We start from the raw sequence: 27,949 nt of genomic DNA, 5'->3' as shown, positions 1-27,949 counted from the left end.
CAGTGCCTATAAAATAAGTCCTGAGATGTACCTTTACTTACTTGAGTCTTTTTTTGTTCAGGTCTTCCATCTGTGTTTTTTTAATAAACATACTTGGGAAACTATCTTCTCAGTGACTCAGTAATTTTACAGATGTTTGGAACGCTCTGCTTCTCTCAAAGCAAAATCAGCCTGTCTGATGTTTAGAGTCTGCCCTTACTTGCTGTCTTTCTCTCCCCACCTCAGGGATTCCTGAAGAGAGGTAGCTGGAAGTCTGGAATGATCATTACTCAGTGTGCGCCTCTGTGGTCAGGACAGATGATCTAACATCTGGGACAGGGGAAGATAAAGTCAAACCCCCACTAAAATAATATTGAAAGTAAACATGTTAGGCATTTCTGGTATGTGCAAAATAATTTAATATCTTAAACAAACATTTGGCTCATATAGGACAAACACTTTCTACATTTTGTAAATCTGCAATCATTAACACAGTCATGTCAGTTCACATTAAAACACCATTGAGCAATAGCACTTAGCTGTGAGCACAGCAGGCTATCACCTCCGCTCAAACAGATATATTTTCCAGTTGGTGAGAGTTGATACCGTTTCTGTGCCACTACTCCATGGGTGACTGAAAGATGGAAATAATGGGATCCTCATGGTTGGTCACCACAAGGACACTGCGGAACTTGTCAAACAGCGTCTTGAGCTGCGAGCGCCTCATGTTCTCATTGTACATAATCTCTTCCAGGTGGTGATGTCCCCTGAAATAGTGCAGCAGCCTGGACACATAACAGGCAGAAAAATGGGTTGAGTGCTAGAGTTTCACTAAACCGTTAGCTGTGTAAATCAACCATGAAACAGGACTTTAGCAGCTCTGATGACATTTTTCCATACTGTGCAGTAGGTAGTACACACCACTGTTACTGGATTAGGAAGCTTTCTAAACATATCCCCTTTTTATACATGAGCACAACTAACATCTCATAAGTTATTTAAATTCTCAAGCCGATATTTTCCAATAAAATTTCTGTGAATGCAAATATAGGAACTTTATTTTCAAACCAATGCATGAATATATTCTTATTTCTTGTGAGAAAAAGCATTAAATGTGATTTAAAACATCATGAATTGCAAGATGAATTTAATAAAAAAGCATTAAATGTGATTTAAAACATCATTCATTGCAAGATGAATTTAATAAAATCTTGGTCAAAATCTGTTTCAGACTTTTCAATATCAACGAATTGATGACTGAAGATTTCTCTCACGATTGTTAATTTTCTTCTCAATGTAATGGGGGGCCTTTAATCTGAGCTGAGAAACATTTAATGCACTAACAAAAAAAGCACAGAATATGCATTAGGCATACGGCTTAATTACCTGGCAAACATCCGAAGATCCTCTGGATTTTGTGCCGCAGGGATGTTAAGAATAACCTGTCTCTCGTGCTCTGACAGGCTGGCAAGCAGCGTCTCTGTCATCCTCTTGTTAAGCGGAGAGTCCCCACCAGGTAGTAGCTCTGCACTAGAGTTATCCATACTGGGACTGGTGAGGGTCATGTCATCACTGCTGGCTATACACATGAAGCAGACATGATCAGTGATTATCTATAACCCTTTTACACCTTTTCAGAGGCCGGCAGATGAGGGAGCTGAGTGAGAACATACTTGGGGAACCAAAACTGAGAGCGCTAGGGGTGCTGAGACTGCGGCCTCCTACTCGGGCAGCCAGTGGAGGGTCTTCATCCCTCAACCCGGGCTCATCCTCGCTGGGCGGCACTAACAGGCAGACATATGTGTGAAGCTGGATCAGCAGGCGCCGCTGGAGCATCCACACAACCATCTGGATCAGCTGGGCCTGATCAGGAGCAGAGCAGCAAACTGCATCACGGCTGAGCAAAGGATAAACACTGAACAAGTAATGCTGAACACGCTCATGTCCCTAACCAGGTTAAATGTTTAAAAATCAGCCGTGGGTACCATGAAGCTCAAAATAGAGCCAAAAGAAAGAGTCCTGGCTCTTATCCTGTTCTCATGAAAAATGGAGGCTGCAGATGCTAAAGCTGATGTTCCTTTGCCATTTATAATTCATTGCCGATGCCCCAGCAAGCAGCTATGCCAAAACAAGATGGGTTGCAGAACACCAGATGGTCTGCTCTTACAATACAGTATCTAGTACATTTACATGAATAGCCCTATATGTACAAGGGACTTACCAGGAAAGTATGATTTCCCTTTTGTTTAAATTGTATAAAATATTTAAAAATGGTATGATTCTTTAAAAACTAAAAACATTTATTTTATAATTACAGGTTTTTCATGTTCAGTAAAAACAATACATACAAATCAGATTATTTCACCTACGTAGAAAAATAAAGTAGATTTGCATTTCAAATGAATTCATAATATACTAGTGTTTATGTCATGTTCTACATATAATCAAAAGCAAAAATGATTTAAGGACTTGATACTTATTACTTGCTGGCTTAAAACATGTTTAGTTTATGTGTGTGTTCCAGTGTGGAGAGGTAAGGTTATTTGCTATGCATTTGTTCTTGAAAGGTCCTACCTCCTGTGCAGGAGCTTCTAGAGGATTTCTGAACTCGGCCAGTGAGACAGGAAGTGAGAACTTGGCTAACATGGAGGGCAGATCATGACCAGGAAACTGCTGGGAAAACTGCTCAGCCAGTGGTGAGTATCTATCCAGAGAGAGATGGCAGACATTATTATATATAACAGCGAGCTTTTCCATTAAGACAGCTTTTTTTCACAATGTTGAAAAGGAAAGGGTATTTAATGTTTTAGGCAGAGAGAAGAAAATACAAGTACTGCCAATGGCCCAATCCATGTTTTTCATAAGAAAATGTTGAGGTGGTTTAACAAGTACAAATTTGAATTTATTAACCATAAATACATGTTTTTTAGACCTATGATTATGAGGCAATGGCATGGATGGGTGTTCAGGAATATAATGGTCCATAAGCTCCACAGTAATCAGTGCAGCCAAATAGCTTACATCACATCATAAACACTCACAGGCAGATGTTAGCATGAGGAGACAGCATGTAGACGTTGTTCTCACACAGTGGGTATATGATGATCGCTTTGCCCCAATACACCAAGTGAGCAGCAATTTGAAAGATCTGAGAGGGAGAATTATTTACAAATTATATAAATAATGTGAAATAGGATCAAAAACAACAAAATGATATGCCGTTAAACACCAACAATAGAAGAAAGATATAAGAAAACTTGTACTGGTGATCTAGGATTATCTTTGAATACATATATTGTCCACTAGATGGCAGTAAGACACTATCAACACAGTAACTTCTCTGGGTAATCAACTTTACTGCTAAATGTTGTAAGAGATTAGACATGAAGTATTATATCACTCCCATTGTTGCACTTTTTTGCACCTTTTTTTCTACTAGTTTTGTCCAGGTGCTACATACAGCTAACAGGATCAACATCTTCGATTCTCCCCATATTATACATGTACTGCATGTATAACCTTTAAGGAAAAAGTTTAGATGTTAAGATAAATGCACAGGCGGTGTGACTATTCTCCACCTGAAGTAAGGCCAGGTCAGCATCCTGCGCGAGCTGCTGCAAGTTTTTCACCGCTGAGCAGGTTTTGATGAGGCGCACCATCGCAGGAGAGCAGTCCAGTGGAAGCTGGCCCAGAAGTGCCTTCTCACTTTCCAGCAGCAGCAGAGCATGATAGGGTCTGAAGGATCAAACAACATATGATGCAGCCTCTGAATCAACAGACCCCCTAGAGATCAAGACCGGTTTCTCATTAGAAACCAGAGGGAATCAGTTTTAGTGTCTGTAAAACAGTCAGTCAATTAAATAATCCTTTTCTGCAGAGCTGTTACAAGTTCTTGACTTGATTGCAATTTGATTCACCTTTATAATTATTTATTATTATTTATTATTTCACCTTGGCATTTTGTGCAGCTTAACTTATCTAATAAAGTATGAATGCTGAAGTAACAATAGGTGACAGTGTGGTCTAGATAAAACTTTACATGGTTTCTTCTAGATGCTTGGAATAGTAAGTCAGTACTGAAGCTCATAACATACACAATAGCTGAGAAAGACACAACACTCCTCAGACATAAACTGATGGGGTATTAAGGTCGTTTTATGGTAATGCATCGAATCGGCAGTGTAGCCCTGCAGACCCTTCTGTATCTACCCTGGACCCTACGGCGTAGCCTGACGTGCACCTCACGGAAAATGTGTCTACACGTTGCAGCGGCGCATGTCGCTCGGCTGTGGCTTGGTAGCGTTGCATTTACCTCCCGACTCATTTCCTGGTTCTCCTTCTCCATAACATTACATAACATTAAATCCAGGAGAGGGTTAACTTTCCCTGTTACAGATTCCACACCTTGGTCAGAAAACACAGGTGAGATACTTTGTTTCTTTCACTATGACCCTGGAATTAGTACTTACTCTAAAGCTAATTGCAGTCACTTTCTCACTTTTCCCTCGCTCTTTCACCCACCCACCCACCCACACACCCACACACACTGTGCTTTGAGAAGTTTGGCAATGGGTGGAGTATCTGTGGTTGGTTATGATAGACCATTTTGAGTATTACACTACAAAACCGCAGATTGAGGTGCCAGAAGTGTCATTTTAAATTTCAAACAGAACAGTGTAGAAATTATATATTCTGCATATAAAAAAGTCAACACTAACCTTATAGCCTTAAGGCTGCGCTCTAATGCCTCAGGGGGGATATAGTTGCCACCAATCCTGTGGATTTTGTGTGGTAAACAGAAGCTCACCTCGAGCCAGTTGTTAATATGTAGTCGCACTACGCCAGTTGTACAAAGGCTGCAATAACACAACTATTAGAGTCAGATATATGAACAAAATGGTAAGAGAAAGGGAGAAGAAAAAAAACTAAAATAACAATATATAATGCGTTTAATCATACACCTGTCATAAGCCTCCTTCAGGTCCCTGGCTAGTTTACATTTGGGAAGAATTTGTCTAAATGGAGACTGGGGGCTTCCATCCGCTTAAATCAGGAAAAACAAAGAACACTGTCAAAATATACCTTTATATCTCAACCATAATACATAATCATTGTTAGTATACTGACATGGCATATTGTAATATAATAAATAAGCCATTATATACAATGACTTCTATGAAACTTCTATGAACTGATCAAGACCAGAAAAGGGGAGCAGTCCATTGCTGTCAAATGTGAGGTGTGTCAAGTGCCTATCTCACTTTCAGTCATAGTGGTTATCTCATCCTGGACGGCCAGCATTAGTTTGGCCTCTCTGGTCAAGTACTGACAGCGTCGTTCCTCATGCTGAAGGGCAATGGCGATGCGACGTGACAAGTTGTGCATGCAGCTGATGACAGATGGGTCAGCATTCGCCTATACAGGCCCAAGATGAGAAGGAAACAGCACCATTTAGACAGAATCATGTTAGTAATATGTAAACAGTACTACACAGCAACAACCATTTTCACTGAATTCACAATATCAGTGCTTTAATTTGTAGCTCAGTTAAAATTAATGTCAAACATTACCAGCCTACTAACTGGTGAACTGTCCGACATGTACAATATGAGCTTTTAATAATTAAATGTCTTTTGAGCTCCTTTATGTGAGGTAAATATCTTAGCATGTAACACACGTATATATAAATAAAAAGATATGAATTTAACACAGATTTCAAATTACGCTCACACTAAATATCTAAGTGAATGTTTAAAACAAAATGCTTATTATTTTTATGTTTTTTGAAATATTAATATTTAACTAATTTTATTTGACATAGTTAACAGTTTACAAGTTTCATATGTTTAATCCTCACTTGTAATGCAATGCAATACAATAATAGGATTTTCTTCATTTCAGTAGTATTAGTGCAGTTTAGTGGTGGCCTTGTATCGCAATGTACAGATTGGTGTTATTAATATTCTATCCTACTCAGGTAGATAAATGAGGTTGACAAATAATAATATTATATTAAATGAGTGCTCACTCCAACAGGTATTGGTATATAATAGATCAGCTGTCATTATATATATATATATATATATATATATATATATATATATATATATATATATATATATATATATATAAAATCAAGTGATTTACATTTTGTGAATCCATTAAAATATGAATGTTTAATCATGTACCATTAATTGTAAAACACACAAAAATAATCCCTATTATTAATATATATTATAATAATATGTATACACACACAAACACACACTAATTTGCAGGGTACAAATTCCACAGTTGCTTGGCAGATAATGTTGACAAAACATGACTAAGCACTTCTTGTCCCATTTCAGCTGTATGGGACTTACTTGGTATAGTGACTCAGCATGGGCAGTAACAAGCTGTGCCTTGTTGGGCGACATGATTAAGCAGAGGAAATTGGCACATACTCCCTCTGAGTTCCCATGCCCTCACAGATAGAGTATACCAGAATATTATCACTCACACACACTCTTCCCATATGCAGGACACACAGATTAACAGAACACAAAATACAGGTGTCCCACCCAAACACAGCTGCCTTAGTTTTGCCATCATTAAAATTAAAAGATCAAGTTAATTTCCAATAATAATATTAACATTTATACAAAACTTATTTCAACTGGTAGAGCAAATAGCTTAACAATAACAATTTCAAATCTGAATTATAAGAAGTATTTTCATACCCTCAGTGCAAAAACCACATTAAACAAGATCATCGTAGGCATTTCTCTCTTAGGTGAAGGATCTGTCTTAGAAACCTGCACAGACAAGATGTTAAATTACAAATGTACAATACAACAATACAAGTGTTAACATACAGCATGCAGATTTTTAATGTATATATCAACTTCATTTAAAAAGTTTAACTCACAAATATAACAATAAAAGCTACATCAGCACAATGGTACGCAACAGAGTACAATAACTCTGCAATAAATCAACCTTTGTCAAACCTGAAATGTTCAGTTTTGTTGAAACGGTAAACTGAAAGTGTTGATTGAGCGCTATGGTAAATTTTAAGTCATGTGCGGTAGGTGTTATATTGAATTGCAGTATATTGTTAGGTTGTTCTTGTTATCTTGTTTGTTTTTCGTTCTTTTTTCCCCACAGAAGCACCTTCTAATAAAATATGTTATTGGATTGAATTGTTTATTACATGTTTTTGTCATTGTCTATATCCCTTTTAAATACCTTTATTTTAGCAACATGGGCAGTGAATCATCAGACAAAAGAACTGCCAGTAGGGGGCACTCCTGAAGTAAAAACTGATCTGTCAAAGTTCAATGCTAAGATACATTTAGAGGGTCACAGTAGAACTAGAAATGGCCTTTGCCAGCTTTCAAGACACATCAACATTAGGGTAACAGTATTAATAGAGTTCCAGATGGGGTTATAGTAGGATTATAAAATCTTAATTGGCAAAAAGAATAGAGGGACTTTTCACCACGAATCATTAGCATCGATCAGACAGGATTTGCTCACCAAAGACAAAGTCAAGATAGCATCAGAGCATGTAGATAGCCAAATTACAGAATATAATTTAGAAGCTGTTGGTGGGGCTAGATGTGGAAAATGCTTTTGATTGTGTGAACTGGTAATTTATGCAGAGTTTTGGAAACCTTTTGCTTTCATAGTACTTTTCCTAAAACAATACAAGCTTGTTATGATAAAACCGAGAGCAAGAGTTAAGATAAATGGAGGAGTGTCCAACCCTTTTGTTTAAAATGAAGTACAAGACAGGGCTGTCCTTTCTCTTCTTTTTATTGAACCCCTGAACTAGTGGATCATTCACAAAAAAAAATATTAAAGTAATAGATACAGTACAAAGAGAGAGAACAAAAGGTGTCCTTGTTTCCTGACAATGTATTGGTGTATCTCGTAAACCCGGAGGATTCACTTGGGCAGCTATTCTCACTAAGTTACTAACTAAAATTAACATTTTGCCAAGATTGTTGAATATTTTCTAGTCCTTTCCACTTGATTTACTTGACAAACAATTTCAGGAATGGTACAAACCCACTTTGACGTACCGTTGGCAAGGGCAAAGACCTAGAAGTAGATATCGGAGTCTACAGTTGGCCGAACTCATGTGTGATTCTTATATTGCAGTCAAACGAAGACTGTTGATGTTTTGTGTAATCTAGAATACTTGGCTAGGTGGAAAAAATATTTGGGGGGCTAATTTAAGCAAATTTAAGCTTTAATTGGGGATGTTTTTTGAATAACTTAACTGATTTGGGAAATCCATGGATGTTTTTTAGATAGTTGGGTGACTCAATAATTCTCTATTTTAATTCAGTTTATTACTTTCTGCTACAACGGAGTTTTACAGAATGCTAGAGTAGATTAGGCTATTAAGCTCTATAAAAATTATTAAATTGTTTGTATGGACCTTGGTATAACTCAATAAAAAAGAAAATAAAAAAATGAAGAGAGCACAATTTATTTGATATTATCATACAATTGTCAATTACAGTTTATGTAAATGTAAACTGACTGTTCTTATACAGCGCTTTTCTTGTCTCAACGGCTATTCAAAAGTGATTTTACATTCACATGCATCCATAAACTGTGGCCCAAGCTGCAGTACAAGGTGCCACGCGATCATCAGATAACCACTAATACACATTTACACACCGATGGCGCAGAATCAGGGGCAACTCGGGGTTCAGTGTCTTGCTCAAGGACACTTCGCATGGGACTGAAAGGCCAGGGATTGAACCCCCAACCTTCCGACTGAGCCACTGAGCCACAGCCGCCCCCGCATTAATAAAAACAGCTTCTGTAGAATACACATCAGAAATGTTAATATCTACTAATTATGAACTTTTTTGACGTAGTAACTCGCCAGACAACCTATTACACTTGTTTGTTGTGCTCGTATTCTGTTATACTGTCACTCAATTCCTCCTCCACAAGAGGAAGAGAAAACAACAGACTGATTTTCTTAACAAGCTAGAGGAAGATTACAACATTTAAAAGTTTAGTTCAATCAATGTTAAATTTCCCCTTGGGGATCAATACAGTATCTATCTACCTACCTCTCTATCTATCTACTGTATCTATCAATCTAAGAGTTAATTAACATGTTTTAAGTGGGACCCTTTTTCCTTACCTGAATGATAGGAGGATGCTGAAGGAGAGTAGGGTGACCCACAAATCGAACATTGTCTATCTTCAGTTCAAACTTCTTTCCACATATATCTGATTTGGTAGCCAGAATAGTGGCAAGGATGATGTCAGAGAACCTTAAAGAACGAAGAACAGCCTCAATAAGAACAGTGTGCAGGGTGGGATGAGAGGTCACAGCATAGCTGGGACAAGTAAGAAAGTTATAACTAGCACTGTTTATTGCATTTTTCACATTCCAGGCTAGAAGAGGGGTTGCATTATTCATATGCATCTGCCTGTAATGTAATTCAACAATGACAGTATAAATAAAGAAGCTTGTGTGGCTACTGGAGAGGAGAAAAGAGAAGGAGGCCTCTTTGCAGAAACAGTGAAGTCGCTGTATGAATGAAGAATGTGAAGTACACATGCTGATTGGACTTAAGTAACTCATGCTGCAATCAAAGGGATAAAAATCAAGGCATTAACTTTCAGAAAAAAATTAAACACACTGTAGACTTACCTCACACACAACATTTTAAAAGAATGTGTAGTAGTTGCTCTATTTTAGTTTGTATATCATTTTGATTTTGTTTCGTTAATGCTGAGTCTAGCCTTAATATAATCAATGTGAATTAAAATGTAATTATATGTTTAAACTGGTGGATTGTTTTTCTTCAAAAAAGCATACAATACTGAGGACAGCAAAACTGAAACCCTGAATTAACCAAGCCACTGATTCACTGGATCTGCTACTAATACTTTACAAGGGTTTTTACTGAGATTAGGGTTGGAGATCCATACAGGACACAAAATAGGAAAGAAGGGGATAAAAAAAGACAGGGGTGATCTAAGCGAAGGAAAGGTGGTTTAGAATGATTTGGTCTTACCCTGCTACCAACTGTTCGTCAGTTAGTGGAGATTGTTCGCTGAAATGGGAATTGGGCCATAAAAAAGAAGAAAAAAGCAAACAAAAGGGAAAATGCAACACACAGTTGGGCTGAATGCATTAAATGGACATCAAGACAACCCATACAAACATGTAACTGTCATGTGAAAATGTTGGCCTGTATGTTTATTCAAGCTAATTAGCAGTTTACCCTGACTGAGTCTTTAATGTGATTAATGTTGAAAAATGTCAGTTAATATAAAAATGTGAGCTTAAATGCATGCTTAAAACTGTCGTAAAGGCAACAAAAATGTTACTTTATCCTTTCATAAACAGCTACTTAAATATCGCAAAACACTTTCACGCCTACTGGTCTTTATAATCTGTTAATACATGCTTTTAAACGTTTCAATGTGCTAGTGCCAGGTTCTTAACCAAGACAAATATTACAGGCCATATACAACCTATGTTTATATATATACTGTGTGTATATATATATATATATATATATATATATACACATATATATATATATATACACTGTGTGTGTGTGCATATATATATATATATATATATATATATATATATATATATATCCTATACTTAACTATCTAATCATTATTATAAGGCTCTGTTGAGCGTTACAAAATATTATATTATATTAATCACTCTCTAAGAGGTCATATAAGGACATAAATTCTTTAAAAGCTGTAAAACACTATAAACGCCTGTTTGAATTGGAGTCAGTAGGGAAACACGGAGCAAAAGAAAAAGAAAAAAAGAGTGCCGGTTTTATCTGCCTGGTGAGCTGAGTTGATAAAAAAGACTTTGAATTATCTGCTTCTCACAGTCCTGTAACCAAAGGAATTTCTGCCAACCAACGACTGACCAGCATGACCATCCATAAAGCGGGAGAATGATGAAAACTAAAAGCTGTTGAAAACAGCTGTTTTTCACTAAAACAACATATCAACCTCTTTGAGTGTACAAACAGGGAAGAGTGTAAATAATGTCAATGTTTCATTGTACTTCTGCCACAGGCAGTACTAACTCTAACCTACGCTTGGTAACTTGTGGCTATTTGTGGCTATATTCTAATTTTTCTTTTACATGCTCTATGATAGCATGTTTGTACTAATTTGATTGATTATATTAACTGTCATATGGCTCACCACCAGCACAGTTTACACTATAAAACACAGATGAACGTTGCGTTACTATAATTATGACCCAACACATTTGCACACATGGTTTAGTGATTGTGGACTGTTCTAAACATTGTGGACTGTTCTTAACATCTAAACATTGCTCAGCTTATGTAGGGCCTGAGCACAGACAACATGGATTTAATTATAAACACTAATCACATTTTTAAGGTGCTAAAGGGGCATTAAAACACCTTAAAATGTGCACATGCATCACAACCAGTGAAATATGTTTTTATTTTATGGGTCTTATGCTTAAGTGTAACAAAATGAGTCGATAGTGCCCACGTCAAAATATCAGTGTGTTTCACCTTTATGTATGAAATTTGGTAGGGGAGACATCCCCTGAATGCAAGAGGATGTAAGCCATTTTTAATGAGCATTTTATGGATGCTTATTTTTACTATTTCTATGCACTTTGCACTATTCTATGCCTGATCATCTTTAAATTGGTTACAATCTAAAGATCTTGATATAGCTTTAACTTCGGGGATGTTGTGGAAATTGCATGGCTGTGGTGTGGAATTTACATGTTACCTCACAAAACATACCAATACCTGTTAAAGGTGCCCAGCCACACGTATTTCTTTAGTTTGTGGTAATGTCTGAAGTTCTATCATGGACATTGCAAAAAAATGCTTTGGTTACATTTTTTCAAGCCATTCTAGCGTGGTATAGAAAGCCTGCAGAGAGGCTCAATTTGTGCCAGTTCTCATTAATATTCAACAAGCTAAGCTGCTTGACTTGGATTGGCTAAAAGCTAGCCAATGAGAGCCTGGCTATCAGCATCCTGTACCAAGCGCAACTGGGCGAGCTCATGAAAAGTAATGAGCTCAGGCAACATGACGTCACACTGACCAGCTTTTGTAATTGGCCTGATTTGTCTGCTAATTTCTTTTCAGTGGCTAGAACCGACAGAGGGTGTAGCAGTTCATTTTCACATTCACAACATAATACAAACACATATGGACCTAACATATTTCAAAAAAATGCAAGTAAAAAGGGTTTTGTGTGGCAGGGCACCTTTACGAGTCCATATTAATATAGCCATATCTGTAGATGCCAGGAATTATGCTGTACTAAAATAGACTATGCAGTCCTCCTCTCTCGCCACGATCATGGTGTAGGTATCCGAAGCTCGGCACATAAATGGATTAGCGCCTATTTGGCCAGCAGGAGCTTCTCTGTAATGATTGATGACATCTCCTTGTCACCTGACCCTCTCTCTTGAGCGGTACCACAGGGTTCCATTCATGGCCCCATCCTCTTCTCTTTATATATGTTACCTCTTGGACAATTATAGGCAAGCAAAACCATGAAATGATGCAGCACTGCCACAATCCTATATTTGCCTCCCTGACCAATTCCGTGTTTGTAATCTATGAATGACAGCTTCCTGTTCCGACAGTCATGATCATCTTAAAAACATCTTTGATGTGGTTTAACTTGTTTATTTAAAGCATGTAGAAACAATCAGTTCCACCCTTTATGACTACTAGAGCTAACAAAAATTCAAGTCATACAAACGGGAAGTTTGTTTTTAATTAGCAGTTCAGATGAGCAAGCATTTTCAAAACGCAGCTGGCACTACAATAAATTTCAAGGTGGTGAGGGATAGCTTTAGTTTTTGAAGCACCGTACAGCATTAGTTTTTGTATGTTAAAGTAAATTAAAGACTTTCATGTGTTAGATAAAATATGGGCCAGCTTTCAATTTCCCTTACAAAAATAAAATGAGGTTTTTGAAGAAATAAAAATAAGATCCAATGCCATAAGGAGCAAAAACCTTATGAGAATAAGTGGCTCAAGCTGATTTAGATAGAATTGACTGTGTCCACTTAGTCAATTTTACTTCAATGACTTTAGGAACCCAGTAATATCAAGTAAAGACCAACAAAATACCTTGAATCACCATCCTGATCTTCAAGACTATCCCCAGTTGTGTTGAGAGCATATGGACTCCGTTGTTTTGCTTTTGGACAGAAATAATAGTATTAGTTCAAATGGTTACTGGTGCCAACAAAAAAAAAAAGCATTGGGCATGAAACAGCCCCTGTAAGAGCCACAGAAAAACAAAATGTTCTCTGAGTTACTATATTTCAAACGTGTCAGAGATGTACATGTAATGCTCTTTTACTGTATCCATAGTGATGGTCTCTCTCTGTGTTGGTAAATGTCCATTGTTGATCTTTGTCGTACCTTCCAAGTTGCCAATTTTGCCATCAAAACTAACTTATATAAAAGTCAGACCTCAAATTTACTGCGACTCTGTATTCAGCTAATACAGAGATAGGTAACAAGCAAACTATTAGGGACATCTTATTTGAACTAGCTAAATCTCAGTTTACTTACTGTAAACAACCCCAATGATAAAAGCAAAACCACAGGAAAATTGTTTATTCAGTAAGGGGACCAGTGGACACAAGTAGATCTTACCAACATACTGAAAGAAACGTCATATTTAAAAACGTACAATAATTATTAGAAAACGACAAGAGGTTACAGTCACATGATTCATGCAAGCAACGTAGAGGCAGAATATATAAATTTCTAGGATGTTGTATTATATTGGGAGGAGTTTCCCTGTGTCCAGCCTGGGTATATGTGTAATTATTTCAAAGTGAGACCATTTAGGCACCGAATGTATTCCCTGAATAGGAAACTGAACTGTGATTCTCTGGTTACTGCAAATATAGAAATACTAATACACCTACCTGTGAGAGATGAAGGAGATTCAGCCACTCTTTGGAAAGGGTATCGAAAAAGTAGTTTGTTTCCTCGGCTGCCAGAGGTAACCAGTATGACGCTAATAGGGCTGGTTTTATCCCCAGTTTTGTACACGCTGTTTTGTGACTGACTGTACATGGATTTTCGTTCATCTGGTAACCCGGCTAATGGGTTGAACATCATGTTAACTACGACCAAGCAGTGCTCGTTAGTTTGTTGCAGAAGTATTAATGTATGCCATACACAAACACCGACCCTGAACAACTTACACTTTAACTGGAAATGATTTGGATAAATCCTCCCTGCCGCACATCCGGTAATACAGCGATTGTTTTGTGTCACTTTGAAAAATGTCCGGCTGGAACAGAGTACACTGCTATGGGACCCACCTGCTTTTTTATTTTTTATTTTAAAATGATAAAATGTTGTCCTGGCTTTAGTTAGGTTACGTCACAACCTACTAAAAATGTTAAATTTGATTAATTTGAAAGCCTTCCCAGCCACGCTTTTGTAAACTGCTGAGTCATGATTAGTTCCAGATTTAAAAACAAAGGAGGAGAGTATCAAATAAAGACAGGAAAGATTAGTAGCCAGGCCTAATGACACTTGGTGTGTTCCACAATTTGTTGCCCTCGTGTAAGCCTATGCGTTTTCAAAGTGTAGCCTGTAATAAATAATTAATAATAATTAATAATTAATCAAAGTTAACGTTTTTTTTCTTGGTTCTGAGTTTAATAATGTGTTTCCTGTAGCCTAGATGTTAGCCTGCAGCTTGGTTGTTACCATGTTGGCTACCTTCCTGCAGACTTCAATGTATGTTGCCATTGACTTTAGTTGCAGAACCTTTGGCTCTGTCCAACAAATAGTCTACCGTAAATGAGCAGGAGCATCGACTTCATGTTTTCACGAACAATTTCAGCATCCCCTTTAAAATGGAAGAGCTTTTTGAAGAAAATAAACAAATTAAATTTCCCCATGTCCACTTGTTTTTTTTGTTTTCTTCTTATTGGTCATCCCTCACACCATCTTTGACACACTTATGATAACAATAAAAAATGTGCCTAAAGTAAAACTCAACTCGTTACCCAAATATAAGTTTATTATTCCTGTTTTCATGGTAACATATAGTTCTATCAGCCTATAGCCTGTTTCTTATACACCCTAATATGTTCTTTAGGGATTTCTTTTAGTGGGCTGTGTTGCATTAAATGCTAATGGTAATAACAACTAAGAATTATGTTAGGTGTTATTACCTAATTCACCATTCATCCAATCACATGCATGCACACTCCCTTGGCTTAAACCTTATTCATTAGTGCAGGGATTGTGCCTATGCAAAAAAATAAGACCCATCATGACCTTAATGACTAACAAGAATAATGTTGGCGGGCTGGGGAACTTGGGCCACTCGCTATTAAATAGTTGTGAATTATGTTGTAGTGATATCCAATGTTGTAATGGCAATTGATAAACAAAATAACGTAAATAGTCTACTTTAAAGTTTTACTTTGTAGGTCAATTTCATTTTCAGACACGATCTAGCATTGGGCTAATATTAAAGAACAATGAAACTGCATCACAGCTGCATCCCGGTGAGGAGGTACATAACTTGATAACACGGTGTGAAATCAAAGACCAAAGAGACCACTGTGGACTTTAGGACCACCAAAAAGTCCACACAGTCCTGTGACCATCAGGGAAAGAAAAGAGATTGAAGTGGGGCAGGGAACATGGCCAGGCAGGTACCCTCAAAGGACTGCAAGGAGGCAGTCTGGGTCAAAAACAGAGATCCTGTATCCAAAATGCTAGCAGGCTGAGAAACAGGCATTTTGGTGGGTGATAGCTTGCCTTGTGTTGTGGGCTAACAGGCTTGGATAAACACAATCCTATGGTAAGGGGAGGAGCTGGAGCATCTGGAACACAGTCCCTTAACCAAGGTTTTTCTGAAATCTTTTCACAAGCTACTGCCAAAATTGCCTTCTTCTGACAGTCACCACTAGCCTTCCTCCACCAGCTTCAAGCTCCACCAGGTCACACACAAGGTCACAAAGTTTATCCGAAATAGTCTCTGCTGGGTCGATGGTTGGTCAGGTCATTATGTCACACTTCCAGAGAATGTGTAGAACCCGAATGCAGAGAGCAGGCAAGATTAGTGTTGCTCAAGGATTTAATAAAAAAAAAAGTAAAGACATACAAAAGTCCATATTAACAAAAGGAGTTCACAAGGCAGCAGGCACAAATCCTTCCAGAATGTGGATGAAAACAAAAGACAGGAATACCAAAACTGGCAACACAGCAACGGTGTAGCTCCACAAATGAACACAAAACAGAACACAATGACCAGACAACAGACAAGGGAAACACAGAGCACAGAGTCCTTACATTGAAAGTGAACTGGAAGGAACAATTTGAATTTGGGGATGAATTTATATGACAAAATAAGACCACGAATACAGGATTTCTTTATGCAGAATTTCTTTTGTACAGAAAGTATTACAATGCTGTTGTATCATGTAGGCCTATATGATAGGTAAAACAGAAATTGTTTAAGTAAGTATTTATTGTGTAAATGCATATGCTATTGAGCTCAAAGAAGGGCAATTATCAATTGGGATTTTACAAACACAATTTTATATTGACTGATAATATTTCAATACAGTATGATAGACAACAGGATTCTCATCATGAGCAGATTGGTGCATTTAAGTCCAGCCATGCAGTGGTCAAGCTTCCGGGTAGAGGAGCGCCCTCTGTTGAAATCATTCCTTTATGCACTGCTAGTCTGGGAAAGTCCGCCTTCATCTTATATTTACAACAAGCTATTGTAATCATTGATCAGCATTCTATTATTAATAATAATACATTTAAAAAATGATAGTTATAAATTAAACTTGTAACTAAGTTATCAAATAGTGGAGTTAAAAGTACATCTGCCTCTCAATTATAAGGGAGTAGGAGTATCTGCAGAAAATGAAAATACAAATACCTATAAATGGTTCTGTAGGTGATTTGGGTAAATGTATTTAGCCTACTTATGTTACTTGCAGTGGAGTAAAAAGTACAATATAGGCCTACTTAGGGATAATATTGTCAAATAGAAAGCTGCTATGATGTAATTTAAATTCAAGCTAAATAAGACTATACTGTATATTTTAGAAATTAATTATAAAATTGAGAGTAAAAGGCTGGTAAGCTTAATAAAAATAGTCAATCAAATCGGTCCGCATCCCCGGGGCTAAACGGTAGAATTGGTATTGAGTAGGCCTATACGGCATCCCGTCTTCTTTTAACAGCAATAATTTTGTTTATTTCTAATAATGTAAAGTTGCTTAAAGTTAATGCAGAATACAACCTTGGGCACAATCTAAGTATTGCAGATTATTCATTTTCTTATCATTTTTGGCAAATCCTTAATAATTGGCCAGCCCACTTGCCCCACTTCATCCAATGATTGGATTGGATTACAGTCGTATATTGTTGGGAGGAGTGAAACGGTTCTTTTAAAAGTTGCATCTGGGAGGCTACTGACCAACACAGCACTAGTAGAACAAACCTAGAGCCAACAAAATGGTCGTGTGGACAGACTTCGAGCGCGCCACCATCGCGGAAATCTTCTCCAAACTTGACTATGAGGCCGTGGGCTCTGCAGCTCTTGCCAGGTCAGTCTTTGCAATTTTGCATTACGGTGTGCTTGAGACATCATCTTTTCGAAACTCTCACACGGATGAGAGGTCTTATAGGGTTTATAGGCTCACTGCGTTGTTCATGTCATGTCCTTAAATGCTGAAAAATAAATTGGTCGGCTAATTTGTTTATTCATTTAATTCAAAGAAGAATTATATGAGTAAGAATAATGCATATGTTTACGTGTTCCTGCAGGTGTCTGATCGTCTACCCCTGGACTCAGAGGTATTTCAGCAAATTTGGAAACCTCTACAACGCCGCTGCAATCACGGGAAATCCGATGATTGCAAAGCACGGAACAACTATCCTCCACGGTCTGGACCGGGCTGTGAAGAACATGGACAACATCAAGGCAACCTATGCCGAGCTGAGCGTGCTGCACTCCGAGAAACTGCACGTGGACCCCGACAATTTCAAAGTAAAGTTCTGGAACTAATGCAACTCTTGTTATTCACATTCAACGATTATTCAAAAACGCCCAACCTTTGATGGTGCTGATGTTTCCTGATACTTGTTGTGTTGCAGCTCCTGTCCGACTGCCTGACCATTGTGGTTGCAGCTCAGTTGGGTAAAACCTTCACAGGTGAAGTCCAGGCAGCTTTCCAGAAGTTCCTGGCCGTGGTGGTGTCCGCCCTGGGAAAGCAGTACCACTAGAGAGATGCAACAGAAGACTGGAACATGCTGATCATGAAAAGCTCTTTTATGTCTCCAAAGCATAAATCAATAAATCAATAAATCAATATGCATATGTGACAAGTTTGTTTGTCTGTGGTTATGGTAATAGCAGGACGATGTATAATTGATGAAAGGCCTTTTTACAATGTATGTGTATGTTTAGAGGATTCAAAATGAATACCTCAATGTAAAAACAGGATTTAAGTAATGCAAATGTACTTAAGTAAAAGTAGACTCTATCCGTATAATCAGCATAATGCACTTTGGTTTTAAAAGTAAAAATAGGCATCATAAAGTCAAAGTGTTACAACATGACGCATTATAAGTAGCCTTTATAAAGTGGTATGTGCATGATTACCTTTACTTATTATGACATTTCTCTCTGAAACCTTAAGCCCTGTAGGCCTACTTGTATTCACACAAATAGGCCTATGAGCTAATAAAATATGACGCATTATTATGGACCATGAGGTAAATGCTCATGCATCAACAAATGTTGTATATATTTTGAACATTATAGTGTGATTAATGTATTAATTCTTAGACATAATAATTATAACAATAATATTAATAAGAAGAAGAAGAAGAAGACGAAGAAGACATCAACATATAGCATTATGAAAGTAATATTTCTGCATGAGTACTGGAGATGTCTAATCAGAGTCAAAACGTTTTCATTCACCAAATGTACAATGCACAAAAATTTGACTTGAAAAGAAAACTAAAAAGCAAGTGAAGAAGTTAACGAAAGTTAAATACAAGAAGGAATGATATCCATGTACACTTGCAATAGTTATATTGTTTCATAATATACTTTAAATGCTTTTGTCTTACTAAAGGCAAATACATATAGCCTAGTTTTTTTTTTACCCTGCTTCATAAACTGCTTCTTTGCTTTACCAAAAACCTTGTAGGCTTCTCTACATTTTTCCATGGAATTTCATGCCTGGGTTAACCCTTGTGTGGTGTTCATGTTTTCGTTACGCAGCCAATGTTCCCGGGCCTGGTGGACTCACCACCTTATTAGGCTCAATACAGCCATGGCCATTTATGTAAAAATACTTAACAGATGTTTACTTGAGCTCAATTACCAATGATACATACATCATTTATGGTTCATATTGGCCATTTACCCTGTGAGATCACATTCATGATCACATGATCGTTTTCGTTTTTTTGTGAAAAAACAAGAAAATTCGTTTGTAAAAAAGGTTTAAAAAAAATGGAAGCAAGATTTTTGATCGTTATTGCTGCTTATTTCTTAAAAGTATATATATTTATAGAACATACATATATATATATATATATATATATATATATATATATATATATATATATATATATATATATAAATTAACTCCGACACAAAATGTTTCATTATATTTGATCTTTTATTCATATTTAGACAGACAAAGAGTAGGCCTATCCAAGCTGCTGCATTGTCCGTCATCTGCTCTTGTTTGCAGTTTATCTGTATTTCTCAGCCAGGGCGCGGGACACAGCAGCCAGGAACTTGTCCAGAGCGACATGGACCTCAGGGGTGAAGTCGTTGGGGAATTTAATGGACAGGACCACAAGGAGACAGTGAGAGAGAATCTGTAAAAAGAGGATAAAGGCATTTATATCAATCGTTACTTGAGAGCCTACAATGGATCTTGAGAACACCATGTTCTGTGCATCATTCATTTGAACTTTCTCTCCTCTCTGTCGCCACGTGTTAATCATCATCGATTGTCTACCTTGAAGTTGGCAGGGTCCACTCGAAGAGTGAAGGCATGCAGCTCACTGAGGGTCAGGAGACCCGCAGTCAGGTCGTCGATGCTGGCCACAGCTTGTCCAACTCCAAGCATGATGGTGTTTCCGTGCTTCTTCACCGGCGCAGAGCCGGGGCTCAAGTCCTTCCAGTGGCTGAAGTAAGTCTTGGTCTGCGGGTAGACCGCCAGCATCCTGGGTAAACAAATGTGAGTAGCCCCAAGTAAGTAAGACATGGATAGAAAATGAAGAGGTATTTAGGAGAAGGTTCCATCGGTCAGTTTGGGGTCATATTTACCTGGACAGAGCATCAGAGCCGACCTCCTCACACTTGTCAGCCACTTTAGTCCAGAAGAGTTTGACTGTGTCCTTGTCCTTACTGCTGAGACTCATCTTGCCTGCTGATTGTTCGGTTGAATTGTGATCAGCCTAAACTTGTGTGTTTTATACATGAAACAGGGCATGGGCACACCCGGGCCAATTCCAAGATAGGCTGCAAATGCAATCGGGCTAGCTTCCAAATTATATGTTGCAGCTTGCAAGAGATAAACTAATCGCGATGGTTCTGAAGACTAGTTTGAAATACGCGAGTCATACCAAGTCATTAGATATGCTAATCTCTGAACACTGTTTCTGTGTATTGTGGAACTCTGGCTGTCATAGTCATTTCTCATTGTATGTGTTTTGTCTTGTATTTGTCTTTTTTTTTTACTATGTTTTGAAATGTAATGCTATGGACCGTTTTTTTGTGTCCTAAATAAAGAATATGATGATCATAAGTAATTTTCTATTTGAATTTAAACAAAAACGAAAACGAAAAAGTTAATCTTATATTCTTAAATTATTATTACTTTTATTGTTGTTGTTGTTGTTATTATTATTATTATAAGAGCCTTAAGAGCCTCCTGTGCATAAGCTTTGTGAGATTCAAACATGTATATTCAAACACTATATTCAAATATATATTCAAACACATATATACAGTATATTTATATTACACACGCACTGTATACTGCTCATTTTCGCCTAACTTATTATGCATATCTATCTGTAAAAATTCTGTTTATAGTATTAGCCATCTGTATATATATTCATAGTACATATTCACCTGTGAACTCCGTTATAGTAACAACCATCAGTATATTATGTTCATTGTACATATCTGCAAAAATTCTATTTATAGTAATATTCACATGTATGTTATATTCAGTACATATCCAGCTGTAAATCGCACTTCTGGTTAGACCTAAATTGCATTGAGTTGCCTTGTACCTGTACCAGCGTAATGACAATAAAGTTGAATCTTATATTTAATCCTCCTGAGACCCAGCCCATTTATTATTATTATTATTATTGAGCCCCGTTGAACACAAAATAGAGCGTATTGGCTTAAGGTCGTTCATCTGTGAACGTGCAACAGTCCATCTTCTTTTGACTATAATTAATATTGGGGGTCATCTTTAAGTCTTTAATTGAATAGGACAGCTTAAACTTGAAAGAGGAGGGGGGGTTGACATGCAGCAAAGGAGTCGAACCTGTGGCCTCTGCGTAGACGAGTAAACCTCTATGGGCGCCCCCTCTACCTGGTGAGTTAACCAGGCGCCCCTTCTTTCCACCATCATTAGGCTATACTCGTGCTCCATCTTTTAACGATTCAGATGTATGAAAATCTACTCCCCAGGTAACCGCAAAACGATGCAGTCTTTAACAATTTCTGGATAGTAAAATAATGTGTGTGTGACAGGAGCCAGTCGGAGCTGACCGAGGTCCTCCCCTCCCTGTTAATAGGAACCGGTAGAGGGCAGCTCCAGACAGCCAATAACGTTGATATGTTCAACAATTTAACATTTAACAACAATTTAATTTTAATTGACTCTTGTTCTCCCTTGGTAGTTTGCTTTTCTTAGAAAATTTTAGTAGCTCAACTGCTCAATTTGTTACGTTATTTTAGCAGTAGCCTATGAATGGGATCCATGATTTTTTTTTGTTCAAGTAAATAAAATGAATTCAAGACACACACTCCTGCCTTTGGCCTTTTACTGAAGAAACTGAAGAAAACATTGGTGAGAGAAATCAAAGTAGTCTACAGCATTCCCCCATCACTATTAAACTCAACGGTGGAAACACAGTCCAGTCACTAGCTTTCTGGTGGTGAGTAAGGAAGTTATTGGACACACATCAGTTGCCCCTGGGAAATAGGGGTAGTTACTTGTTTTCCCACTTCCTCTTTATTTCAATTTTCAAACAAAGCCATGCATATCAAACATCTCTATTCTCAATTTGCAACTTTTTTGCAAGAGCAGCAAACTGGACATTTGGAATTCAGTTCTAGTCCTTTGGAAAACAAATGACAAAAAAGCTCCACATCCATGACTGGACAACATCTTGCCTACTGTGAAACAAAAATCAATATTGTCAAGTACTCCAAAAATAGGTTCTTAAGTAGCCTACATGTGTGAAAAGTGTAAATTCCCTATGGAGAACCATTTGAGTGTCATGATGGATATCTGACTGTCCGCAGTTTTTTTCAAAACATTGCACAGTGAACAAGTGGAATGGTATCTGAAAATACAATATACAAAATAACTAACGTAATAAAGGATTTATGTAATACAAAATATTTAAAACGTAGGGTTTTCACCTATGTCACGCTCTGGGCAGTAAGCGGCTGCGGCCATATTGGAGGCACTTAGTGGAAACAACTGAACAAAGTACGGTGGATTATTGTCCACTTTGGATATTTTAGGTGAATCTAGCCATGTCTAAACAACAGAAAATCATCCAAGATGCAAAGGCATATAGGGAGGGACTTGGGCCAAAAGAAAAGGCCCGAAATGTCGAGAAATTACAGTTTATTGGCGGTGCAGATCCCTTTAGAGGGTTTTCACCGACGTCACATGCACGGCCATATTGGAGGCACTCGGATTGAACAAGTGTGATTCAAGAAGTGATTCTTCCTTCAGTTGCATTTCTTGATATAGCTAGTCAACTACCTGGTTTTCTCAGCTAGCCCATACACAGCTGCAGACCTTAAATCCTACAAAGGTTTGGAGGCTTAATAATGGTGTGTGGATGAGTGAGGGAGACGCAGTAGACTATTAGTCATTCACAACCGTTGTGTTGTGAAGGCCAAGGTAAGTAATGCAATAATGTCTTTAATCAACCTAACCTTAACTGAATGACATTATTTTGATACTCAAGGTGTAGCCAAGTGATTGATGAGAAGATTTTTAAGAAATACCGGTAAGTGTATGCGGTGCACAAAGAACTTAGAATATCTTACAAAACAATGAGAAACAACATGATGACACCTGGCCTTCAGTATTCCAGGAAATAAAGCATAGTAATGCGGTAAGCAACACTACAAAAGAGAAGATTAAAGAATTTTTGGAACGTGACAGCAAGTCACAATCGACTACAGGAAAGAAAAACACCATAACTAGACAAAAGTTCAAAAAGCAGAAGCAGTACTTCAATGACTCTCTTTTCAGACTGTATACCAATTTCAAAGAGGAGTATCCCCATGGTGAAAAGCTCCTACAGTAAAGTCTGTGAGAACCGCCCTTTCTAGATTGTCCAATCCTCCATTCAAGACAGGGATACCTGTTTATGCAACATCCAACTCATGGCCGATAAGTTGCTTCATCTGAGAGTAATTAGTAGCATCAGAATTGAAAGTGTACTATTTTGTGAAAGTCTAACTAAAGCCTGGACAAAGAAGTACAAAGGTAGAAAAAGAAAGGTGGTGATAAGGTGACATTAACTGCTCACTTAACGGTGAAGGAGCAAATTCAACAAACCATTCAACACTTGTTGGAAAATTTCACAGCAACATTAAAGAATAAGTTTGGCAAACATTCTTTTACCTTGCACATCAGTACTCAACCCTCAAAGCCCTGAAGTTCAAGAGAGAGAGAGAGAGAGAGAGAGATAGAGAGAGAGAGAGAGAAAGAGTCCCATTGAATTTCCTAGAGCCAGGCCATGGAAAGGCTGCAGCTGATGGGGTTGGAGGAGCCTTAAAACGGAGGGCAGATGGTCTTGTTGAAGGTGGAACAGACATTCCAGATGGGAGGATGTTCTTTGAGAAGCTGATAGAAGAAGAGTCAAAACTCAAACCTTTCTACATCACAGAAAGTCAGATAGAAGAAAAGGACAGGGCTATACCAGACCAACCTGAAACTGTATGAAAATACAATGAAAATCCACCAAGTAAGCTTGAGCACACACAACACAAGCAGCAAAACTGTCCAAAATGTTAGTTTGCTTTCTTCTTTTGTTCTTGAAATTATAATGACTGTTGTGCTTTGTGTAGATTTTGACCACCAAGTCCAGCCACATCGACTGGCAAATCCTGAGCCGTTTCTGCTCAGCTCCTGAAGCGTGCCTCTGCTTTGCCCCTGAGTCTGTGGTCCTCAACAAAGTACAGAAAAAGAAAACCACTATGAAGACAGAGCCATGCCAAGGGATTCTAAATACAATACCTGAAATAACCATGCCTTTGGTGGGAGAATGGTGCATTGTCTGTTACAATAGGGAGGCCTACCCAGGTGTGGTCCAGGATGTAGATGAAGTCTGTCCACGTGAAAACAATGTGTATCATTAGGGTTAACTTTTTTTTTGGCCATAACTTAACTGCCCTCATTCCTGTTTTTTTTTGTAATTCAAAATGGCTAGGAAATGATTAAAGAGTCTGTTTAGGCTATAATTATACTGAACCAATCCTGTTCACACGGAACACAGTTCATGTTTGGTCTTCCATAATCAGATTAGGCTATGTTTAAACAGATTACTAGCTGGTGTTTTTTTTTTGGTCTGAAGTCACTTGGTCACTGAAATTACAATAGGTTACGATCATTGATTTCTCATCACCGCAACAAACTCATTACTAGAACTGCAATGTATGCAAATGAAATTAGAAATTACAAAAACATCCAGCAATTATATAATTTTGACAATGTTGAACAGTCTAACTGATCACTGTATTAAAACAGTTTTGATATAGACCATTTACCTAACATAAGCTTGTGTTCCAATCGTTGCTAGATTGATTAATCATAGATACTTAAATGACTATAGATCATGTTGCAAGTAAAAATCGGCAATCCCATTAAGTTCAAGATATATGTTCCATGTGAAACCACAACAAGTTTTAAAAGCACTGGTTTATCCTTTAAGTTTTATTTTTTTCATACATTCGATGATGTGATGGTAATGACACATTTACTTGACATAGTTAGCTGACAACATGGTGATCTCAGCCAAGCTCATAAAATCCCTCCAAACTAAAGGACTGATCCTTTGATGTATACCATTTACTCAAATTTGGAATTTTGATTTTCAAAATTGTAGCAACCCACTTTGACTTTATCTGAGAAATGCAAAAAAAACATTTGGAGTATTATCAATCTTCAAAAGTTCTTTTGAAAGTCGGTAATATTCCAAATGTTTTTTCTCGGTCTGACCTATTGGTTACAACCTACAACACGGCAATAATAACCATTTCCATGACGTCGTTCGGAATCTACTTCAGTTTTTTGTGATGCGGAGTACCTCCAACATGACAACTTCCGGTCTGATGACGCGTTGTGAAAACCCTCATCGACATCTACTGCTGAAGGAAAGAGTGGTGAACAAACACAGCATCAGCTGGCTTATGCTGCCCTCTATTGGATGAACATGAATGCAGAATAAATATGGGAAAGGTGAAATTGGTGATTAAAGAATCACACGTTGGTGCCGAAAACAACAAATAATAACCTAGATATGAACTATACATATACCGAATAGCCTATATACAACAAAAAATTAACATGTAACTAGCCCTCTGCTGCAAACACATGTATTGTCATTGACATTTTTTTTATTTCATCCTAATTTTTGAAAGATTGAGGCTTGTTCTAAGACCAAGGGAAATCTGGTTGGCTGTTTCAGTTTAATGTTATGTTATTAGTTTATATAAGGTTTAATACACCAACGATATTTGATTTGAGGACAAATAGCCATTTGTATCTATAATGGTATTATTTGGTATTGAATTTCTGCAGCCTGATGGAAAGAAGGACCTGATGTGCTACTGGCAACTCAGCCCTCTTAACAGGGTGCAAGACTCCACTCTACATAGGTTAATCCCTCTGTGGATAACAGGACCTCGGGTCTCCAAACCCCAATTTAAGAATCAATAAAATATATATCCTAAAGTGTAAGAGTTGCAATATATTTATTTTCGTATATTGACGTTGTTATAACATATCCAAACTACATTTTTAAGCAATTAGTCAAAATTGAAGATTTATTCAAATTACTTCAGGTGATAGCCTACCTCGGATTTATAGGCCTGCCTGCAACTAAGACAAACACACAACAAGATTTTTTTTTTTCTAGCTATTTGTTCAGCTCTTCAGTAGTAGCCTACTGACCTCAGCAGATCAAGGGTTCAGGACGCTCCTGAGTTTGCAGGTGATGGTAATTGTGATGCTGTCAGCCAACAGCTGCAACAAGACAAACATAAAAAGATTTGGCTTTAACCTATAAGTAGATGTGTTTGCTTTGGATTCCATTTCCTTTAAACAACACCTTGCCATGACCAGTAACTTTTGGCTGTTATTTTGCATGTATGTTTTTTGTATGGTGAACATAATTGTCAGACTATATATGGTAAATACTGCAATTCACAAAACAGGCCATGGACAGCGCCTGGTGCTGAAATTAGATCTAATACACAAACATATTTAGGAATGCGACCAGTATTATTTAACCAAAACAGATTTGTCAAACAGACGATGAGAAATAATTAATTTTTAAAAGATGTGTTGCAAAAAAGATTACCTGCCACAGAGATTATTTTGGGGCACTACAGTTGTGAACTGCTGATGTAAAACTAAATCTAAAACTTTATTTTAACTTGATTTCCCATGTGCATATCCGTACCCTATACAGTTCCATTTTTCTTTTCATTTCGAACGGCACCATTTAGAAAAAAAACATTGAATTGTATATTGACAGTGGATGGAAATAATTAAATGTGGTGAAATACCTCCACTAAGCCGTTTTCATTTCTGTCTAGAACATTCTAGGCGGCGCAGACAAGCGACCCTTATCATATCTGCAAATCCATGACACAGTACTCTGCAAGCCCACCGCCCATCCAATCGCTTGTCTATGGGAGGGGAGAAAGGATGCCTTAAAAGTTGCATCTGGTGTCGTTGATCCGCAGACCTGCACAGGAAAACCTAGAACCAGCAAAATGGTTCAATGGACAGACTTCGAGCGCGCCACCATCGCAGACATCTTCTCCAAGATCCAGTATGAGGTGGTGGGCCCTGCAGCTCTTGCCAGGTGAGTCTTCGCAATCTTGCATTAACAATGGTGTGCTTGAGACATTATTTTTGAGGAACTCTCGACCATATTAAAGGATCATGATACATGTACTGTTTTCACACATGTTCATTTTCTTGGCACACAGATTACATCCTCTCCTAGTCCAACCCTGTAACATTTATGTGTGTTCGTGTTCCTGCAGGTGTCTGATCGTCTACCCCTGGACTCAGAGGTATTTCGGCAACTTTGGAAACCTCTACAACGCCGCTGCAATCACGGGAAATCCGATGGTTACAAAACACGGAACAACTATCCTCCACGGTCTGGACCGGGCTGTGAAGAACATGGACGACATCAAGGCAACCTATGCCGAGCTGAGCGTGCTGCACTCCGAGAAACTGCACGTGGACCCCGACAATTTCAAAGTAAAGTTCTGGAACTAATGCAACTCTTGTTATTCACATTCAACGATTATTTAAAAACGCCCAACCTTTCACGTTGCTGATGTTTCCTGATACTTGTTGTGTTGCAGCTCCTGTCCGACTGCCTGACCATTGTGGTTGCAGCTCAGTTGG

General features: G+C 37.8%; 5 protein-coding genes across 7 annotated transcripts in view; 2 read left to right on the top strand and 3 right to left on the bottom strand.

Moving 5' to 3' along the window:
• Nucleotides 1-378: 378 nt before the first annotated feature.
• On the bottom strand, nt 379-14,281 carry nprl3 (NPR3-like, GATOR1 complex subunit). 3 transcript variants are annotated; one of them, XM_034894200.1, is made up of 14 exons: nt 13,934-14,281; nt 13,122-13,191; nt 10,017-10,055; nt 9,134-9,266; nt 6,702-6,776; nt 5,241-5,394; nt 4,941-5,022; nt 4,698-4,835; nt 3,558-3,714; nt 3,021-3,127; nt 2,554-2,683; nt 1,653-1,842; nt 1,366-1,558; nt 379-764 (listed from the first exon to the last, which is right to left on the bottom strand). In XM_034894200.1, the coding sequence occupies exons 1-14, from the start codon at nt 14,127-14,129 to the stop codon at nt 599-601; spliced, it is 1,830 nt and encodes a 609-aa protein (XP_034750091.1). In that variant the 5' UTR covers nt 14,130-14,281; the 3' UTR covers nt 379-598. The 3 variants fall into 3 exon arrangements, with proteins under 3 accessions (XP_034750091.1, XP_034750092.1, XP_034750094.1); XM_034894201.1 differs by lacking the exon at nt 10,017-10,055; XM_034894203.1 differs by lacking the exons at nt 6,702-6,776; nt 9,134-9,266; nt 10,017-10,055; nt 13,122-13,191; nt 13,934-14,281 and adding an exon at nt 6,345-6,562.
• A 3,097-nt stretch (nt 14,282-17,378) lies between these two features.
• LOC117958025 (hemoglobin subunit beta-2) lies at nt 17,379-18,379 on the top strand. Its single transcript, XM_034894224.1, has 3 exons — nt 17,379-17,605; nt 17,826-18,048; nt 18,156-18,379. The coding sequence occupies exons 1-3, from the start codon at nt 17,514-17,516 to the stop codon at nt 18,282-18,284; spliced, it is 444 nt and encodes a 147-aa protein (XP_034750115.1). The 5' UTR covers nt 17,379-17,513; the 3' UTR covers nt 18,285-18,379.
• Nucleotides 18,380-19,677: 1,298 nt separating this feature from the next.
• On the bottom strand, nt 19,678-20,627 carry LOC117958026 (hemoglobin subunit alpha-1-like). Its single transcript, XM_034894225.1, has 3 exons — nt 20,356-20,627; nt 20,045-20,252; nt 19,678-19,901 (listed from the first exon to the last, which is right to left on the bottom strand). The coding sequence occupies exons 1-3, from the start codon at nt 20,448-20,450 to the stop codon at nt 19,773-19,775; spliced, it is 432 nt and encodes a 143-aa protein (XP_034750116.1). The 5' UTR covers nt 20,451-20,627; the 3' UTR covers nt 19,678-19,772.
• A 5,840-nt stretch (nt 20,628-26,467) lies between these two features.
• The window catches only part of LOC117958028 (hemoglobin subunit beta-like), a 2,384-nt gene continuing 902 nt past the window's right edge, over nt 26,468-27,949 (bottom strand). Inside the window, exon 3 of the mRNA XM_034894226.1 lies at nt 26,468-26,545. Within this exon, the coding sequence (XP_034750117.1) occupies nt 26,483-26,545 (63 nt within the window). The 3' untranslated portion in view covers nt 26,468-26,482. The remainder of the gene's footprint in view (nt 26,546-27,949) is intronic.
• LOC117958076 (hemoglobin subunit beta-like) overlaps nt 27,184-27,949 on the top strand; it is a 966-nt gene continuing 200 nt past the window's right edge. The window contains exons 1-3 of the mRNA XM_034894328.1: nt 27,184-27,392; nt 27,577-27,799; nt 27,907-27,944. Of these exons, the coding sequence (XP_034750219.1) occupies nt 27,301-27,392; nt 27,577-27,799; nt 27,907-27,944 (353 nt within the window). The 5' untranslated portion in view covers nt 27,184-27,300. The remainder of the gene's footprint in view (nt 27,393-27,576; nt 27,800-27,906; nt 27,945-27,949) is intronic.

Source organism: Etheostoma cragini, chromosome 15 (genome assembly GCF_013103735.1).
Source record: "Etheostoma cragini isolate CJK2018 chromosome 15, CSU_Ecrag_1.0, whole genome shotgun sequence".
Lineage (NCBI taxonomy): Eukaryota > Metazoa > Chordata > Actinopteri > Perciformes > Percidae > Etheostoma > Etheostoma cragini.
The sequence above is the reverse complement of the archived record's forward strand: the minus strand, read 5'-3'. Positions and strand labels throughout refer to the sequence as shown.

Excerpts from the sequence above, each read along its gene's own strand:
- nprl3 (XM_034894200.1), bottom strand. The coding sequence starts at position 14,129 with ATGATGTTCAACCCATTAGCCGGGTTACCAGATGAACGAAAATCCATG. Across the intron at positions 4,836-4,940 it reads CTGAAGGAGGCTTATGACAG|CCTTTGTACAACTGGCGTAG; the intron begins GTGTATGATTAA and ends GTGTTATTGCAG. Across the intron at positions 3,715-4,697 it reads CGCAGCCTTAAGGCTATAAG|ACCCTATCATGCTCTGCTGC; the intron begins GTTAGTGTTGAC and ends TTGATCCTTCAG.
- LOC117958025 (XM_034894224.1), top strand. The coding sequence starts at position 17,514 with ATGGTCGTGTGGACAGACTTCGAGCGCGCCACCATCGCGGAAATCTTC. Across the intron at positions 17,606-17,825 it reads GGCTCTGCAGCTCTTGCCAG|GTGTCTGATCGTCTACCCCT; the intron begins GTCAGTCTTTGC and ends GTGTTCCTGCAG. Across the intron at positions 18,049-18,155 it reads TGGACCCCGACAATTTCAAA|CTCCTGTCCGACTGCCTGAC; the intron begins GTAAAGTTCTGG and ends GTTGTGTTGCAG.
- LOC117958026 (XM_034894225.1), bottom strand. The coding sequence starts at position 20,450 with ATGAGTCTCAGCAGTAAGGACAAGGACACAGTCAAACTCTTCTGGACT. Across the intron at positions 20,253-20,355 it reads GGCTCTGATGCTCTGTCCAG|GATGCTGGCGGTCTACCCGC; the intron begins GTAAATATGACC and ends TTGTTTACCCAG. Across the intron at positions 19,902-20,044 it reads TGGACCCTGCCAACTTCAAG|ATTCTCTCTCACTGTCTCCT; the intron begins GTAGACAATCGA and ends CTCTTTTTACAG.